Source organism: Pristiophorus japonicus, chromosome 5 (genome assembly GCF_044704955.1).
Source record: "Pristiophorus japonicus isolate sPriJap1 chromosome 5, sPriJap1.hap1, whole genome shotgun sequence".
NCBI classification, from domain to species: domain Eukaryota; kingdom Metazoa; phylum Chordata; class Chondrichthyes; family Pristiophoridae; genus Pristiophorus; species Pristiophorus japonicus.
The window spans coordinates 44,822,947-44,842,419 of NC_091981.1; the positions used below are offsets into that span (position 1 = coordinate 44,822,947).

The 19,473-nt window shown below is 45.3% G+C and overlaps 1 protein-coding gene across 5 annotated transcripts in view; it reads right to left on the reverse strand.

The window, feature by feature from the left end:
• Positions 1 to 19,473, reverse strand: part of LOC139263792 (uncharacterized protein C7orf57-like) — a 194,314-nt gene that overhangs the window by 155,881 nt on the left and 18,960 nt on the right. For all 5 annotated transcript variants that reach the window (XM_070879848.1, XM_070879846.1, XM_070879845.1 and 2 more), the window contains exon 2: positions 10,747 to 10,799. In XM_070879848.1, coding sequence (XP_070735949.1) covers positions 10,747 to 10,799 — 53 coding nt within the window. The remainder of the gene's footprint in view (positions 1 to 10,746; positions 10,800 to 19,473) is intronic.

Below are 19,473 nucleotides of genomic sequence, written 5' to 3' on the forward strand. Positions count from 1 at the left end.
CTCAAATCCCATCTAAACCTTCCACCAACCACCTTAAAACTAAAGTAAAGGGCCTCTGCGGGCGGAGAGTTGGGCTATTTGCCCAACTTCTGCTAAGCAAATGCCCTAAAAAAATTCTTATGACTGATAAAAGCAGGCGTAAGACTTTTAAAGGACAGAAAAAGACATTTAAAAAATAATTTAAACATTTAAAATCCTGTTAAATAAGGTACATTTATTTTTAGACCCATTTAAAAATGTTGTTTTAAATAATTAATTAAATTCTATTTTGATTAATTTTAAATATGTGATATATTAAGTGCTGGTGTGTTTTTGGGGGTAAAAATAAAATGGGGAAGGTGGCTCAACAGGAAGCTTGCTGGGAACATAAAAACTGACTGCAAAAGCTTCTATAGTTATGTAAAGAGAAAAAGATTAGTGAAGACAAACGTAGGTCCCTTGCAGTCAGAATCAGGTGAATTTATAATGAGAAACAAAGAAATGGCATACCAATTGAACAAATACTTTGGTTCTGTCTTCACACATATAACCTTCCCGAAATACGAGAGGACCGAGGGTCTAGCGAGAAGGAGGAACTGAAGGAAATCATTATTAGTCAGGAAATTGTGTTCGGGAAATTGATGGGATTGAAGGCCGATAAATCTCCAGTGCCTGATAGTCTGCACCCCAGAGTACTTAAGGAAGTGGCCCTAGAAGTAGTGGATGCATTGGTGATCATTTTCCAACAGTCTATCGACTCTGGATCAGTTCCTATGGACTGGAGGGTAGCTAATGTAACACCACTTTTTAAAAAAGGAGGGAGAGAGAAAATGGGGAATTATAGACTGGCTAGCCTGACATCAGTAGTGAGGAAAATGTTGGAATCAATTATTAAATATGAAATAGCAGCACATTTGGAAAGCAGTGACAGAATCGGTTCAAGTCAGCATGGATTTATAAAAGGGAAATCATGCTTGACAAATTTTCTAGAATTTTTGAGGATGTAACTAGTAGAGTGGACAAGGGAGAACCAGTGGATATGATGTATTTGGACTTTCAAAAGGCTTTTGACAAGGTCCCACACAAGAGATTGGTGTGCAAAATTAATGCACATGGTATTGGGGGTAATGTACTTACGTGGATAGAGAACTGGTTGGCAGACAGGAAGCAGAGAGTAGGGATAAACGGGTGACAGATTAGGAAAAGGGGAGGTGCAACGAGACCTGGGTGTCATGGTACATCAGTCATTGAAGTTTGGCATGCAGGTACAGCAGGTGGTGAAGAAGGCAAATGGCATGTTGGCCTTCATAGCTAGGGGATTTGAGTATAGCAGCAGGGAGGTCTTAATGCAATTGTACAGGACCTTGGTGAGGCCTCACCTGGAATATTGTGTTCAGTTTTGATCTCCTAATCTGAGGAAGGATGTTCTTGCTATTGAGGGAGTGCAGCGAAGGTTCACCAGACTGATTCCCAGGATGGCAGGACTGACATATGAGGAGAGACTGGATCGACTGGGCCTGTATTCACTGGAGTTTAGAAGAATGAGAGGAGATCTCATAGAAACATATAAAATTCTGACAGGACTAGACAGGTTAGATGCAGGAAGAATGTTCCCGATGTTGGGGAAGCCCAGAACCAGGGGTCACAGTCTAAGGATAAGGGGTAAGCCATTTAGGACCGAGATGAGGAGAAACTTCTTCATTCAGAGAGTTGTTAACCTGTGTAATTCTCTACTGCAGAGAGTTGTTGATGCCAGTTCGTTAGATATATTCAAGAGCAAGTTAGATATGGCCCTGATGGCTAAAGGGATCAAGGGGTATAGAGAGAAAGTAGAAAAAGGGTAATGAGGTGAATGATCAGCCATGATCTTATTGAATGGTGGTGCAGGCTTGAAGGGCCGAATGGCCTACTCCTGCACCTATTTTCTGTGTTTTTATGTTTCTATGTATTCCCAATCATACTTATAGTGATTCCGTATATACGGAACTCACCACAAGTATGAATGGGAATAACCTTACTTTGAGTGGTTGGGCCGACCCACATGATCCCAGGGCCGTGTAAGAAGCGCCTACATCCCTGGAATATGTGGGCCTCTATGCAAGCATTCGCATAGAGGCCCAGGACCACAAGTCTCCAAACCTCCCGGACCACCAGGTAAATTTTTAGAAATTTTTCAGGTCGGAGGCGCAATTTCTGGGCCATTATCACAAAAAATTGGCACTGCCAAAACACTTGGCACAAAGAGGGTCATTTCCTCACATACTGTTAGACCAACGGAAAAAGATTTACGCAATGGTCAAAATAAGAGAGTTTATTTATAGGAGTGTTTCCTGGGGCAGCTTATTTGCATGCCCATTGTTGTAGTGATTGGCATAAATCCTTTGAACAATGGGTGGATTCTGCTGGAGTACATGAAGAATACATCAAAAAAATAGCACTAGACTGCGGAACAACCAAGGATGGAAGGAGCAATGCTAGGCTCACTCACTTGACTCTCAGATAATTTCACTTATGAATCTTTTTCTGTCTACAACAGACAAGAGACACTGGAACAAGCAGCCAAATGGTTTTATTATTGTATTTTTTGTAGCACTTTGACACAACTCAGTGGCTTGCTGGGCCATTTCAGAGAGCAGTTAAGAATCAACTCTGCAGTGGGTATAATGTTGGTTTCTAACCAAGGTATGTGTTATCGTTTCTAACTGTAGAAACAATATGCAAGATTAAAGATTGAATAGCAGATCACTATTGTTGTCAGATCCAGACCTCATTACAGCCTTCGTCCAAACATGGACAAAAGAGCTGAATTCCAGAGGTGAGTTGAGACTGAATGCTCTTCACATCAAGGCAGCATTTAACTGAGTGTGGCACCAAGGAGTCCTTGTAAAACTGAACACAACAGGAATCATGGGGTAAACTGCACTGGCTAGAGTCATACCTAGCTCATCCTTCTAAACTCTAGTGAATACAGGCTCAGCCCCGGGACATCTTACATCGAAACATAGAAAATAGGTGCAGGAGTAGGCCATTCGGCCCTTCAAGCCTGCACCACCATTCAATAAGATCATGACTGATCGTTCACCTCAGTACCCCTTTCCAGTTTTCTCTCCATACCCCTTGATCCCTTTAGCCGTAAGGGTCATATCTAACTCTCTCTTGAATATATCCAATGAACCAACAACTCTCTGCATTAGGGAATTCCACAGGTTAACAACGCTCTGAGTGAAGAAGTTTCTCCTCATCTCAGTCCTAAATGGCTTACTCCTTATCCTTAGACTATGTCTCCTGGTTCTGGACTTCCCCAACATCAGGAACATTCTTCCTGCATCTAACCTGTCCAGTCCCGTCAGAATTTTATATGTTTCTATGAGATCCCCTCTCATCCTTCTAAACTCTAGTGAATACAGGCCCAGTCGACCCAGTCTCTCTCATATGTCAGTCCTGCCATCCCGGGAATCAATCTGGTGAACCTTCGCTGCATTCGCTCAATAGCAAGAACGTCCTTCCTCAGATTAGGAAATAAAAACTGAACACAATATTCCAGGTGAGGCCTCACCAAGGCCCTGTACAACTGCAGTAAGACCTCCCTGCTCCTATACTCAAATCCCCTAGCTATCTTAGGCAATGTTCCCTGTAATTTTATTTGGCACCGCACGGCCCCTTCAAAATACCGCACATGCGCAATTTCTGCATTAAAAAGCCGGCTGTGCGAGATCCCTGGAGTGCTGAGCGGCTATATGGTCATGCGGCCATGCAGCTTACAGGGAGCATTGGTCCCGGACTCAACCATCTTCAGCTGCTTCATCAATGACCTTCCCTCCATCATAAGGTCAGAAGTGGGATGTTTGCTGATGATTGCACAGTGTTCAGTTCCATTCGCAATTACTCAGATAATGAAGCAGTCCATGCCTGCATACAGACTTGGGCTGATAAATGGCAAGTAACTTTCGTGCCACACATGTGCCAGGCAATGACCATCTCCAACTAGAGAGTGTCCTACTACCTCCCCTTGACTTTCAATTACATTGCCATAATCGAATCTTGCACCATCAAAATCCTGGGGGTCATGATTGACAAAAAAAAAGGCTTGCATTTATATAGTGCCTTTCATGACCTCAGGACATCCCCAAGTGCTTTACAGCTAATGAAGTATTTTTGAAGTGTAATCACTGTTGTAATGTAGGAAACGCACCAGCCAATTGCGCTCAGCAAGGTCCCACAAACAGCAATGCGAAAATGACCAAATAATCTGTTTTTTTGTGATGTTGATCGAGGGATAAATGTTGGCCAGGATATCAGGGATACTCCCCTGCTATTCTTTGAAATAGTTCCGTGGGATCTTTTACCTCAGTTTAATGTCTCATCTGAAAGACGGCACCTCCGACAGTGGAGCACTTTCTCAGTACTGCACTGGAGTGTCAGCCTCGATTTTGTTCTCTTTCTGGAGTGGGATTTGAATCCACAACCTTCTGACTCAAACCAATTGAGCCAGAGCTGACACTTAACTGGACAAGCTACATAAATACTGTGGCTACAGAGTGAGTCACTCCACAAACCCTTTCCACCACCTACAAGGCACAAGTCAGGAGTGTGATGGAATACTCTCCACTTATGTGGATGAGTGCAGCTCCAATTCAAGAAACTCGACACCATGCAGGACAAAGCAGTCCACTTGATCGGCACCCCAACCACCACCTTAAACATTCACTCGCTCCAGCATCGCGCAGTGTGGCTACAGTGTGTACCATCTACAAGACGCACTGGTGCAACTCGCCAAGGCTTCTTCGACAGCACCTCCCAAACACATGACCTCTACCATCTGGAAGGACAAGGGCAACAGGCACATGGGAACATTTCCATCCCCAACTTCCCCTCCAGTCACATATCATTCTGACTCGGAAATATGTTGCCAAGTTCCTTCATCGTTGCTGGGTCAAAATCTTGGAAATCCCTAACAGCATTGTGGGAGTGCTTTCATCACACAGACTGTAGCAGTTCAAGAAGTCAGCTCACCAACACCTTCTCAAGGGCAATTAGGGATGCCCAATAAATGCTGGCCTTGCCAGCAACGCCCACATTCTGTGAATTAATTATATACATATATATATATTTTTTTAAGTAATTTGTCTCTCGCCTGTTACATGAGAATGGAGAAGACAGGCCCCTGTGAGCTCTATTAACAAGGTAGCTTATTGCATGGTGGTCAACTGCCTTCCCTGCCAACAAATTACCTTGTTGGATGTTCATGCTAATTTGAGCTTTCAAATGCATAAAAGTGGTGTAATAGGTTGTTTCAGAAACCATGATAATTAGTTTGGTTCAAACTACAATGCTTAATTTTGTGATGGGTCGAAAAAATTATCTTTGGAATTGGCCTTTGTCAATCAGGAAAAAATTGAACTTAGCACAGATGCCAGGCAAGTTCAAAATGGAGAATGAAATAGCCACAACAAAAAATAGACTGCAATATGGATTTTTGCATGCGTGAACTTGCAATCTTTCAAGTTACGCCTTGACAGATCATCTGCACTGCCTTGGAAATCACTATTGCTATCGCAGAGTTGGGTTATTTTGCCCACCAACTACATCCGAAAATTGTACGCTTAATGAAATCAGGCTCAAGAGTCTGTTTTACATCTTAAAAGATTTAGGGGGCGAAATTGCCCCGCGTCGCGTTTGAAGATGATAACTTTCTGAGGCCGGGACATTTATCGCCCGGCTGAGAAGTTCCGCCGCCGACGCGGAATTCGGCCCTCCCCCCCAATGGGGGCGGAACGCTATTGAAGGTGCTCTGCGTATGTGGAGGGGACCCCCTCAGGCGGTAGCACAGTGCTGAGTCCAGCACCGCGCTCCATCCAGCACCGCACTCCATAGCCCAGCACCCTGCCGGCAACATCTGCGCTACACGCATGCTCTTCATAACGGTGACACAGCAGAACGCCCCTCCTCTTCAATTAAGGGGAAGGGTTGCTACACACTCTGCAATCCCTTTGGCACCCACCAGGGACGCCCTCAACCGGGCCAACAACCCGGCACCCAAAGCAGAGTGCCGGGCTGCAGGATGGTGGCCTGGTCGAAGTGAGGTAAATATGGTGGCCCACAGCGCAAACAGCGTCTCCTTTAAGGGGTGCGGCGGCGGATGTCTGCCATATTTGCGACCCACAAAGTTGGCAGTGACATTGGCCGGCGCCATCCTCGCCGCAAGGGGTCGGCACGGAACAGTGAGGGTGATGATGTCATCACCATATGTGCGCTGGCCCGGGACGCGGCACTAGCAACACAATGCTCCCCAAACCTCCGGGGAAAGTGCTATCGGCCCCTTCCCTCCGGGCAATAACCTCTGCGCTCCATTAGCGCACCCCGGATATGCTAATGGGGCTATAAAAAAGGGCAATTTCGCCCCCCCATAGACTCCCGTCGTGTCATTAGAAAAACACCTGAAGATATGCTTTGCTACAAGGTTTGCAGTGATTGTTGTATCACATTTTTCACAACCATTTGTTTTCTCTTAAATACTATACATATGTCGACACCTATAACAAAGAATTTAAATCTCAGTATTTTAGAAGTAGAAACATAGAAAAATAGGTGCAGGAGTAGGCCATTCGGCCCTTTGAGCCTGCACCGCCATTCAATAAGATCATGGCTGATCATTCCTTCAGTACCCCTTTCCTGCTTTCTCTCCATACCCCTTGATCCCTTTAATCGTAAGAGCCATATCTAACTCCCTCTTGAATATATCCAGTGAACTGGCATCAACAACTCTCTGCGGCAGGGAATTCCACAAGTTAACAACTCTCTGAGTGAAGAAGTTTCTCCTCATCTCAGTCCTAAATGGCCTACCCTTTATCCTAAGACTGTGTCCCCTGGTTCTGGACTTCCCCAATATCGGGAACATTCTTCCCGCATCTAACCTGTCCAGTCCCGTCAGAATCTTATATGTTTCTATGAGATCCCCTCTCATCCTTCTAAACTCCAGTGAATAAAGGCCCAGTTGATCCAGTCTCTCCTCATATGACAGCCCAGCCATCCCTGGAATCAGTCTGGTGAACCTTCGCTGCACTCCCTCAATAGTAAGAACATCCTTCCTCAGACTAGGAGACCAAAACTGAACACAATATTCCAGGTGAGGCCTCACTAAGGCCCTGTACAATTGCATTAAGACCTCCCTGCTGCTATACTCAAATCCCCTAGCTATGAAGGCCAACATGCCATTTGCCTTCTTTACCGCCTGCTGTACCTGCGTGCCCACTTTCAGTGACTGATGAACCATGACACCCAGGTCTCGTTGCACCTCCTCTTACTTTTATGCATGTGAAAGCTCAAATTAGCATGAACATCCAACAAGGTAATTTGTTGGCAGGGAAGGCAGTTGAGCACCATGCAATAAGCTACCTTGTAGAAGTAATTTCACTTTGTCTCAGCAATCTGTTTACAGAGAATCCAGGTGCTCAGTACAGTGATCAGAAGTAATTAGAAACTGTTAAGAAGCCAGGTTGTTAGATCTCTGTGCTTAGTTTAATACTTCTCCTTAATCACTGCCCAAGCTAGGAGAAATATTGACCTTCAAATTAACTGTATATTGACTGGGGCAAGAAAGAGAATACAAACGTAAAACTGGACTTTTTTATTTATTCAGAAGAAAAACAAACATGACCTTTCAACTTTGGTTACCTTCTACCTTTATTCTTTGCAATGTTTAATATCTTTAGTTTTCAATTGCTTGGTAGAAACCTTATAAAGTGCAAGTGTCTGAACCGCATGTATGTTTTTGTGGAGGAAACCTTTTTTGTCCGTCAATTAAAGTTCAAACGGTTGTGTCTTTCAATTATATATATATATATATAGTGTGACATGGTACACCGTAAACTCTAACAGTTGTTAAAGATTTTTAAAGTTATTTTTGCAAGTATCATGTGAACATGTTATTTAGCATACTTTATTTTACTTTCAGTTAGATTCTGAAAATTAAATTGATTGCTCATGAAAAAATAGCCTTTAGAAATACAGAGACCGCGGCAGGTCTAGTGCGGCCGGTGTCCGTAGCCGGTCCTGATCGCACTGCTGGCTCCATCCCACTGTATAAAATGAACTTACCTTAATGGGGCTTATTAAGCCCGCCCAGCGCGTTACCCGGCCCAATTAAATGAAGTGGGTTTGGTGACCTCATTCATGACACATTTTAAGCTGGGATCCTTAAAAGGACCATGGCCACATTAAATTTTAAGTTTAATTTAACATAGTGGGTGTTGAATCTTTACTGTACAATAATATGATAAAAGTTATATATAAGTGACAAAGAAATATTTAAATATCATTAAGTAATATCATGCCATCTACAAATATGATCAGGAACATAATTTTAAAAGTACATTAATTGGGAAGTTATTGGTGCTTTAAGTCACAAATCTATAGACTTGTGTATCAGTAACTGGTACAAATAAAAGATGTATGTGTATAGGTAATACATAAAATTAAACAGATTTTAAATGTAATTGTAATGGGGTGGATTTACAATCTTATGCAAGTTCAGCGGAAGAGCTGCGGAATCTCTGACAAAGTCTAAGTGGTGCTTACAATGTGTTTCTGGGATTTCTGCAGCTCTTCCGTCGAAGTTAACAAAGGTCAAGTTATGGAACCGCCACAGAAATTCATCCTAAAGGCTCAGATTGAAAAATTAATTGAGTCATAGTCAAGGACTAAAAGCAAATTGAACCAGTGGAATGAGTGACAAGAATGAAATTGTTATAGTTGATGGCTTGATTTAATGTGTAACTGGACAATCACAGTATACTGTGAGGAAAAACCTGACCAGGAACGACACAAAATATATTTAAATGGTTTTATAGAGCAGATCAATTCACTGAAATTACTGTTGAGTTGGAAAAGCAACAGCCGAGAATGGCCAGTGAAAAATGTATTTCCCTCACCATCCAGGTTAGCACTTACATCCCTTCAAGAATTTCTGAATTAACATTTACCAGTCTAAATAAGGTCTGAATAATATATTTTAATCCTGAAAATTAATATTGAATATATGGCTGAGAAGCTCTTTCTGAAGTTCTACAACATTACTTGTAGTAGATATAAAACATTGTTAGATATTTACTGAGTATCAAAACAGGAAGCTGTATACATAGGGACTAATAAATTGTGAGTTTGGATGAAAAAAAAACAAAATGCTGATATATGAAATACGTCCAAGTAACAGTTTAACTAAAAGTTTTTAAAATGTAATTTCAATGAAAGAGCATGAAAGAAGTCTCTGTGGGTAGAGCTTAGTTTTGACAGCTTTTGTTTGCATCTCTCCCCTTGCGCATTGGCTGTACGCTGCACTCCTGGCGTTCGTGATGTCATACACTGCACAGGACTCTGCGCACAGAAGAGCAAGTCTCTGTTCTGGGCCTCGCACGAGATAATTACGTATTCTTTTTGTAGGTCGGTGACGTACTCCGTCGTTACGCTGCCGACCGCAATTTTTGGGCCATTATATCAGGACCGAACAATCGCAATCTTTTTTCACTAAATGCCATTATACAGCTTATTTAAGAGCCATCGCCAATTCAAGTACATAGCAGCAACCAAGTACTCTACAAATGGCATAACTTTGAATCACTCCTTTTTATCGACATCACTATAAGGTCACAGATTCAAAGCAGGCAAATTGAAAAGAAAAGGAGGCTGTATCAAGCAATCTATTCTGTGCTTTAAATTAAGGATGTGCTTATTGGTACTGCAAAAATGGCTGACATACTCCACCCTTTGTCTATGATTGGTCCCCTTGGAGGATAAGCCACACCATGAAGTTTCACATGAATATGTAACTGAAACCGCCCATGCCAAGGTCTAACTTTGCAAATTGTAACTCAATCCACTTTGACTTCTTGAAGCGATACAGAGTTCCTCAGAAGATAAGAGCCAGCCAAAGTGCCTTACCCCTGCGCAAGTGCATCCTTCCACCGCCCCCCACCCCCCCAACCTTGGATAGGGCAGGCATTGTATATGGATTGTTAACAGGTTTATTGGGTATGAAATGGCCCAGTGTCGTGACTTCTGGATATCATCCACGCCAACAATGTCCCTTGTAGGGGGTTTGAAGAAAGTGATCCGTCTTCCCCAAGTTCCACCTCTCCCCTCCGATCCGCCCTCACCTGTGTCTCTCTCCCACCCCGCATCCACCAGTCTCTCTCGCTTCCAACCCACTCTCGGCCCCCCGCCGCGTCTCTGCCCGCCGTTGCCACTCTCGGCTCCCCGCCACCGCTCTCGGCTGCCCTCGGGCGCTCACCGGCCCTCTCGGAACCCCGCCACCGCTCTCTGTTGCTCACGGGCCCTCTCGGCCTCCCAGCCGCCGCTCTCGGTTGCCCATAGGCCCTCTCGACCACCCGGCCGCCGCTCTCAGCCTCCCCGCCACCGCTCTTGGTAACCCACGGGCCCTCTCGGCCCCCCTGCCGCTGCTCTCAGCCGCCCATGAGCCGCCTCGGTCCCCCGGCTGCCACTCTCGGCCGCCGCTCTCGTCCCCCCATGAGAGGTCAGAGTCGGGTGGGGAGGGGGAGAGCCAGAGCTGGGGCCAGGACATGCTTCTTGGTACCATGTGGAGGGAATGATTCGAGGAAGGGGTGGGGGGGGGGGGGGGGGGCTTGACAGAGACGAGTCTGTCAAAAAAAGTGCAGTACGGGTATGGGGGTGAGGCTTGTCTGTCAAAAAAAGTGCAGTACAAATATATACACTGTTAAATTAACATGTTTGGAACAACAGAAAAAGACTTACCACAGTCACTGTATTGGCTGGAGGCAGACATCTCTTTGTCTCTTGTAAGTAGCCTTAGAGAACAAAAGCAGGAGTATTATTTTTTGTGGGGGAGTGTGGGTTGCTTTGTAAGGTTTGCAGAGTTTATGTTGAGAAGTGCCTCAGCTATTTAATTACAATAGTCTGTTTTTATCATGTTCCATTTTTCAGACTGACAAATGTTAAAGTGACAAGAACGCAAAGTTCAAAATTACTCGGTGTACTTTCAAAACTCTGGTGATGCTTATGGAAAAAACCCTTTTTGCAATTTCTGCCAGCATTTGGTTTGATAACAGAGAATTCTTTTACAAAGATTATTGTTGGTATTTGCTCTAGAGTTTGCCATAAACTTTGTGAAACTGTTAAGATAATATTGGCTCTTTGCCAATATCATTTCAGGCTTCAAGCTCCCAGCACATTGGATAATTGCTTTTTAAAATCCAAGTAAGTTCATCTTCAATAATTGTATATAGAGAATGGGCTGCTTGAGTAGTTTTAGTAAGAATACAGTGCTTGGCATGCATTGAAACGTTAATTATCAATAACAAGATATAAAGTTAACACTGCAGTTAAGCATTCATATCTGCTTGGTTTGTTAATGCTCTTCCAGGATGGCTAATTGAATACCAGAGTCTGCTCTCCACAACAGCAAAGGAATCTGGCTCGTTCTTACTCCTTTATGACTGGAGCAACATTTTCATCACTTTAGCCAAACCTCCATATTTGTGTCAAGTTGCACAATCGGTCAGATACGGTTGCAACTTCAAGTCTGTTGCAGGTATCTACTCGGATTCAGAGATCTCAGTCACTGACTTAAATAGTCTGATTGCATGCTTTTTTATGGAAGTTGACTCCCAGCGCCTGTATCTGTTAGTGAGCCAGCAGGACATGGGAGTGGAACACAAAACTCCTTTGTGATCTGGACAGGGTCTCCACATCTTACGCACATGTACTCCTTTAATTTCTCCGAAGGTGGTCTATGTTAATACTAGCTGGGGCATCGTTTGGTTTAGTATGCAAGGTAATTTACATCATGGTTGACAAAGCATATGGGCTAGAAATTCATCTACTTACTGCCATTCCGTAGTGCCATAAAATGGCGATAAAATGACGGCCATCGTTCTTTCACCAACTGGTGGCAGTTCCCGCGATGGCCATCCTATTTCTCTTCTCCTTTGCATTGCCGGTAACCGGCAGCACCCTGGGAAAAAATGGCGGTGTGGTGACATCAATCGGCATGCAATGCCAACTTAATGTCACCAACACGAACTACGACTAGTGCTGAACTCAGCGCTGGGTCCTAATGCAAGCAGGCTGACAGTGGCGATGTCTGCAGCTCTTAAAGGGACACACACATCATTCGGGTAAGTTTGAATGTCAGGGTTTGGACTGCTTTTTAAAATTTTATTGAAGTGGCGGCTTGCTGCAATAGATGTGAAAAGTTTTTTAAGTGTGTAGAGAGTGCTGTTGGACGTTTGAAAGAGCTCGGATGGTAAATGAAGGCCTCTGAGAAGACAGAACTTTCTGCAAATACTCAGCAGGTCAAGCAACAGCCTTGGAGAGAAAAACGTCTCAGATCGGCTTGCTGCCTGACCAACTGAGTATTTCCAGCATTTTATGCTGTCATTTAACATTTACAGGATCCGGTTGCAGAGGGAACAGGAAGACACAAAGGAGGAGGAAGCCGAAGAGGAGGAATCAGATGGAAGGATACATCCCAGACAGCTCCTTTGTGGCCGGGATATCCGTGATGGAATCATCTGCTTGCGGTCCCACTGGCTGGGCAGGCTGTCTCTTCTTGTTGACCCACTGGCTGGGCAGGCTACATTTCATCGATGTGTGAAATGAGGAAGGCATAAGGGTGGAGTTTTGCTGATGGGTGGGTGGGAAAGCAAGAGGTGCATGCTAGAAGGAAGATAGCGTAAAAGGATATCTTTATATCTGTTGTGTCTTTAAATGCTCTGATAATGACTCCACGAGGCAATGTATTGCACTTGAACTGTAGTGACCTTAGTCCATTTAATATAACTCCAGAGTGATATTAGGCCTGGCACACCTGTACAGGTAACCTACAAGTCTCCCACTGCAGTGCTCTCTGGTGGCGCACCTTAGTGACCATACAGCTGGTGTACAAGTTTCCCATAGTAGTGCCCTCTGGTGGCACATCATATGTAATAGTACAAGCAGTAAACATGTCTAGATGCATGACATCACTCTCCCCCATGTCCTTAGTGCAAATCGCCTTCATACATTGACTGTGCTCTGGGCTTAGCTCTATCTGGTTGACGCTTAGAGGGTCGTTTCCATCTTGGGTGAGTAGGTGGTGTTGGTGGTTTCTGTTTGTGCATCCATGACCACTCCATTCTCTCCCCCCCCACCCACATATAGATTATGGCTGGTGGCTTATTACATTCATATACATTCAAGTCCAGAAAAAAAAAATTTGCATTTACATTTGTGGTACAGTTGTGAGGCAAGTACATTTGACTGGTGAGATACATTCTTGATACGTACTTGGAATCAGTACTGGTGTCAGCACCAGTGCATGAGGACAAGCTATTTCCAGAACTGCTGGATGGTGTCCAGGTAGTCTGGTGGCGGCGCGGTGCCAAGTGCTGGCAGTGGGGATCCGGTTGGCTCAAGTTGCCTGCTCTCAGGGCCTTTGCCATTGCTCCTAGCGTCGGGCAGCTTCACAGATGCCTGTGACCTCCCTGTCCTTTTCTTATGCCCCGGGTTGCTGCTGCTCCCTGAGGAGCAGTTGTCTAGCAGTGCACAGGGAACTGCTGACTCGCTTGCCTGAGCGTTATTTGGTTTGGGATCCTGGTTGGTCCTGGTCTCATTTGGGAGAACCATTGCAGGTGACCCTTCGTTCCTGGGTGTAGCCTTGGTGGCGATAGGGTCTGGAGGCTGCGCCTTAGCGCAGTTTGCTCTTTCAGGCTCGTGGTGGTTGGTGTCATCGGATGCCTGAGAGGTGGAGCCGATCAGGGGCAGGGTATCGATACCGGTGCCATTGCCCTCCTAAGATCACTTGCTCTGCAGCTTGTCTATATTAGCTGCTTGTGGCCACACTCCGTGGTGCATCACTCTGGTCCCAGGGATGCAGGCTACAGCATTGGGTAGCCCGCTGGACTTGTGTGCTCCCGATGGGTGTTTGCTCGCTACATTATCTGAATACAGTTGAAATCCTACATCGCACAATGTTTCATTACTTACTGTAGATAAACTGTAGTTCCGATCGCAATCGCACGACTTTTCTTTGCTTATTACATGTAGAAAACTCTGATCATCAATTACAAGCTTTACATTTAACTCACAGATGCTATTACATTGATTGAGAATGTGGAACTGTCCCTTTAAGTGTGGTGGGTTGTTGGCCTCCTTTAAGAGAGTCTTGCTATCTTTACCCCAATCATCATCTTTGCTGGGTGCCACGTGTTGCTCCATCAGTGCTGCACCTCGTGGTCTGGCCGCCGCCATCTTTTTCTTCAGTGCTTCACCTTGTGGTTTGCGTGCCAGCTTTCTTCCATCCACGATGTCGACTGCTGTGATCCTCTTCTCCCCGGGTTCTGCCACCGAGGCTGGGAAGTCGCCTTTGGATCCGATTTTCTTCCTCCGGAGTCCTACCACTGCAGCCTGGAAGGTGCGTTCGGGTCGTCTCAGCTGGATCACCTCCACGCAGTCGTGCTGAGCGGTCTGTGTCTCAGGTGCTGTGCTAATCTGCTCTCTGGTGCCGGATCCAACCTCAGGTGGGGGCTTCCTTTGCCTCTGAGCACGGGGGACGTCGATCGCTGGAAGGATGAAATCTTCCCAGCTCCAATGGATCTTCTTCATCCACCTTCTTCCGAGTAGTGTTGGTCCATCACCTGCAACAATCCACAGTGGTAACTTGTGCACAGCGCCATCATGGAGTATCTTTACATCCGCACTTCCAACGACTGGGATAAGTTCATTGGTGTAGGTGCGCAGCTTTGCCTGAACCGGGACCAACTTGGGTCGTTCAGCTTGATTGTCCCATAGCCTCTCAAAGGCTTCTTGATTCATTACTGACTGGCTCGCCCCCGTGTCCATTTCCATGAAGACTGGAACGCCGTTTATCTCGACTTCCATCCTCAACAGGGAACATTCTGTGATGCAGGTAAACATACCTCATCATGGGGCTGAGCTGCCTCTCTGACCACTTCTTCATACTCCGTGCTGGATTCATGGCCATCTACAGACTCTTCATCAATACAGTGAGTCATTTTTCTTTTACACGTTCGCTGGAGGTGGCCCTTTGTGCTGTAGCCTTTACACACATAGTCCTTAAAACGGCACTGGAGCCCTGTGATTCATTCCGCAACACCAGCATGGTGCTAACCGATTAGCCCTCCTCGGCGGTCTCCGAGTTAAGGGACTCGGGGGCCTGTTCTCTCTCCCCTGAGGAGATTCACGTTCTACCGTCCAGCCTCTAAAAGGCGCCAGTCTGTGTACAGTACTTGCCGGGTTTGAGTCCTGAGGATGAGTCGCAGGTCGAGGTCATGAATACCTGGCTCATGGTGATGGCCTTCTGCAGTGTGACTGTGGTATCCGCAGATAGTAGCCTGTGAAAAAGGCCCTTGTGGCTGATTCCAATGACAAAGATATCCTGCAGCGCTTCGGTGAGGTGTTCGCCAAAATCACACAGTGCTGCTAGCCTCCTGAGGTCTGCAGCATATTTCGCGATTTCCTGGCCTTCGGGCCGTCGGTGGGTGGCTGTGAGGATGCTCTCTTTGGGCTTGAGTTGTTCTCGGATCAGCGTTACAAGCTCTTCATACGTCTTGGTCGTTGTCTTCGCTGGTGCCAGCAAGTCCCTGACAAGGCCATAGACGGTGGGCCCACAACTGGTTAACAGGATAGCTCTGTGCTTATCAGTGTGGCCGGATTGTTGCCTACTAGGTCGTTTGCTGTGAAGAAATGGTCGAGCCTCTCCACAAAGGCGTCCCAATCATCACCATCGGCGAACTGCTGCAACGTACCAAAGGTAGCCATTTTCGTGTGAAGGTCCGTAATCTCGTCACCAATTGTGTCTTTAAATGCTCTGATAATGACTCCACGAGGCAATGTATTGCTCTTGAACTGTAGTGACCGTCGTCCATTTAATATAACTCCAGAGGATTGAGAATGTGGGAAAATGTATAGAGACATTGAAGTTGAGAATGTGGGAAAATGTATAGAGACAGTGAAATTGAACAAAGGATTCATGGAGGAATAGCCTTAAGAATGTCAGACTGCAAATGTTACAACATTGGCACAAATAACAGACTGGCTCAAGGTCTTGCTAAGTCACACCAGTAAACTTGAAACAATAAAAGGGTGAGAAAGGCTCTGAAAGGCTCTTTGTGTAAAAACAATTGCTGACACATAACTTCAGCCCATACCTAATTGGGCCAGGAGGGCCAGATGTCGGCTCATGAGTGGACAAAGGGAAGGAGGGATCATAAGGGGATAGGCTGAACTGAATGTCACTCAAATTGTATCATGTACTGAAAATGTATAACGGTTGCGCCCCTACATTGTAACAGGACTTGTCCGTAGGGAGTGGGTGCACTCTAAAAGGAGAGCATTCCTTCATTCTGATAAGTCCCGGCCGGTGAAACAATTAATAAAGTCTGCTTTGTTATAAGCGGCAACGGTGTTCGACTCAGTGAATTCGCTGAACCAGATTGAGGGAAAAGAATCCGTATTAACAGGTTCACACATACCTGGCACACCTGTACAGGTAACCTACAAGTCTCTCACTGCAGTGCCCTCTGGTGGCACACCTTAGTGACCATACAGCTGGTGTACAAGTTTCCCATAGTAGCGCCCTCTGGTGGCACATCATATGTAATAGTACAACCAGTAAACATATCTAGATACAGGACAGTATCCTTTTAGCCCCGCCACTGGCCAAGGGCTTAACTATGCTCCTGCCAAGAATGGCCTGCACCATTTCCTCCAAGGGGGTGAGGTGAGGCTAGGAATGGGAGATATGCCTCATGATTAGTACATATTGTTGGTAGGTACGTGATTGGGATTCGTGCATTGAGCAGTGTGTGAGATTAGTGGTGCAGTTGGTAGGAGATGGCTTTTGAAGATGCATTCACTGAACTTGACCAGTGGTGAGATCATGAAGCTTCTTTGGGCTTTGGAGCCATGTTGGGGGGGTTGACACTGCTGGTAGTGACTGCCTTAGTGATGTACTCCCACAACTTTCTTTCTGGAGGACCTCCTGGCCCCTGTGGGTAGAGGACCGCTCTTGCAGTGTTGACCCATTGCACAAAGCTGGAGTGATGTGTATGAGACCCTCAATGCCCCTTCCCTGGCTTGCTGAGCCATTTGTGGATGTGCTGAGGCAGTTTTCCCATTTTTGAGGTTAGGAAGGTAACTCAGCTTTAACACCTGCATATTCACATTTGAAACTTCTTTTAAATATTGAATATTTCTTAAAGTGCTGAAAAATGTATTGATTCACTGCATTTTACTTTGTATTGCTTCAGTGTGCATGGCCCCTTTTAATAAAATAAAGAACACACATCCCACTAGCCTACTTCATGAAATCTTATCCTAATGTAAAGACGATAGGACTGGTAACTGGGAGAGAGACTAACAACCAGCACAGAGGTTGCTTCTTCCCCAGTCTTTCTGCTGTCTGTTCATTTTCAAAAATCAGAGAAGAAAAAAAATTGTCGATACCAAGGTGCTAGATATCTCCTGAATGACCAGACATTGCTAACGAATAGACATTATTTGAGAACTCTTCAAAACAGTACTTAAAACATCTCACGACTGCTTGGGACTGTATGGAGCAGTAAACCACTTTTAGGCTCTTCTGCTGAAAATGTATTTTAAGAGAGCTCACGTCTGGCTCCAATTCATAGGAAAATGGCCACAGAATCCTGGACCGTGGCATGTGAATGCAGCCAAGAATTATATTGTAGGCTCACGTAGCTATGAACCATGTTCTACTCACAGTGAGAGTTCTGCGCAAGCATAGGATTAGAATTATGTAGGATATGCAGCACAGAAACAGGCCATTCGGCCCCACCAGTCCATGCCAGCGTTTATGCTCCACTCGAGCCTCCTCCCGTCTTTCCTCATCTAACTATCAGCATAACCCGATATTCCCCTCTCCCTCATATGCTTGTCTAGCCTCCCCTTAAATGCACCTACTCTATTCGCTTCAACCACTCCCTGTGGTAGCGAGTTTCACATTCTCACCATTCTTTGGGTAAAGAGGTTTCTTGTGAATTCCCCATTTGATTTCTTGGTGACTATCTTATATTGACGGCCTCTAGTTTTGCTCTTCCCTACAAGTGGAAACACACTGTATCTACTCTATCAAAACCTTTTATAATTTCAAAGACCTCTATTATGTAATATTTAAATTTGCTGACCCCAGAAAACATCTCAGGATCAGCAGCGCACGCTTTGGTGGGTGTACATGGCTGCCTGCTTCATTCCACCAGCACATTGGCTTTGCAGAAAGCCCAATTCTTTACAACCAGCTTCTGGTTTGACACTACAAGATAAATGTTGCAAGGCTGTGCTACAGCACGGAGCCTTGCCGGACAATACAGATTGCAGAATCAATTGTTAATCAGTTTGCTGATTCAGTGTTCCAATCCTTTGATGCACACTCCCATCAAGCAAGTTCACATCACAAAGTTACTTTTATAGGGAACCGAATGATTGCGGCCAACGACCGGAAGCTGCGCAAAAGCGTACTGCGCATTAATCTGGAACTGGAAGCGTCTGTTTTTTTTCCAAGGTTCCTGCTCCTCTCTGGCATTTTTTCATCGAACTGACTTATCGGTAAAAGTGCACAAAGACAACACACATCTTGAACTGATCTCCTGGGAACAGCTAGGATTAATTAATGTGATTCCATGAATGGTGGGTAATGGGCCATAGGCAGCATTCCCCATTCAGGGTACTAATGTTTACACGCATGACAGAGCTCCAGTTTCCCGGCAGCAAATTTTTAATGTTAAGATGAGTGTGGCTGTAGGGGAGGTACAGCAAGAGGAATGGGAGAGAGAGAGAAATGGAGGTACAGAGACAAGAATGTGAGAGATAGGGAGAGATGGGGGTACAGCGAGAGAGCTAGAAGATGAGACGCAGGGGAGGGGGAAAGAAATCGAGACCAGTGGAAGGGGAGAGAGGGTTGAAGATGCGAAAGGAAGAGATTGATGCGGCCGTTGGGAGAGATGGAGGGAGGAACAGACACTGAGAGCAAGAGATAGTGAGATACAGGGAGAAGTGGAAGGGAGAGATAGAGATGAGAGAAAGAAACTGAGAGGTAGTGGGGAAAAGACAGAGAGACAGGGGAGAGCGATTGACAGAAATGTGAGGGAGAGAGAATGGAAGGAGGGGGCAGAAGAGAGAAACCAGTGGTGGGGAGCAAGACCAAAGGCATGTGAGAAAAAGAAAAGGGAGAGAGACAAAGCGGTGGAAGGAAAGAGAAGAGAAGGAGAAGGGAGGAGACTGATATAGATGGATGGGGGGACAGGAAAGAGGAGGGCGTTCAAGTTTATCGTCTGCACCAGATGGTTTTCTTGAGTCCAGTGATAAAAGTCATTCCTGTAAGTAAGCCCACATGCCCAGTTATCTGAAGTGACTTTATATGCCAATATCCATCAAAGTAGCATTGCCCAAGGACAATCAGAGCACTCTTCTTGTTGTAATTTGCTAATTGGATATGACAGCAGC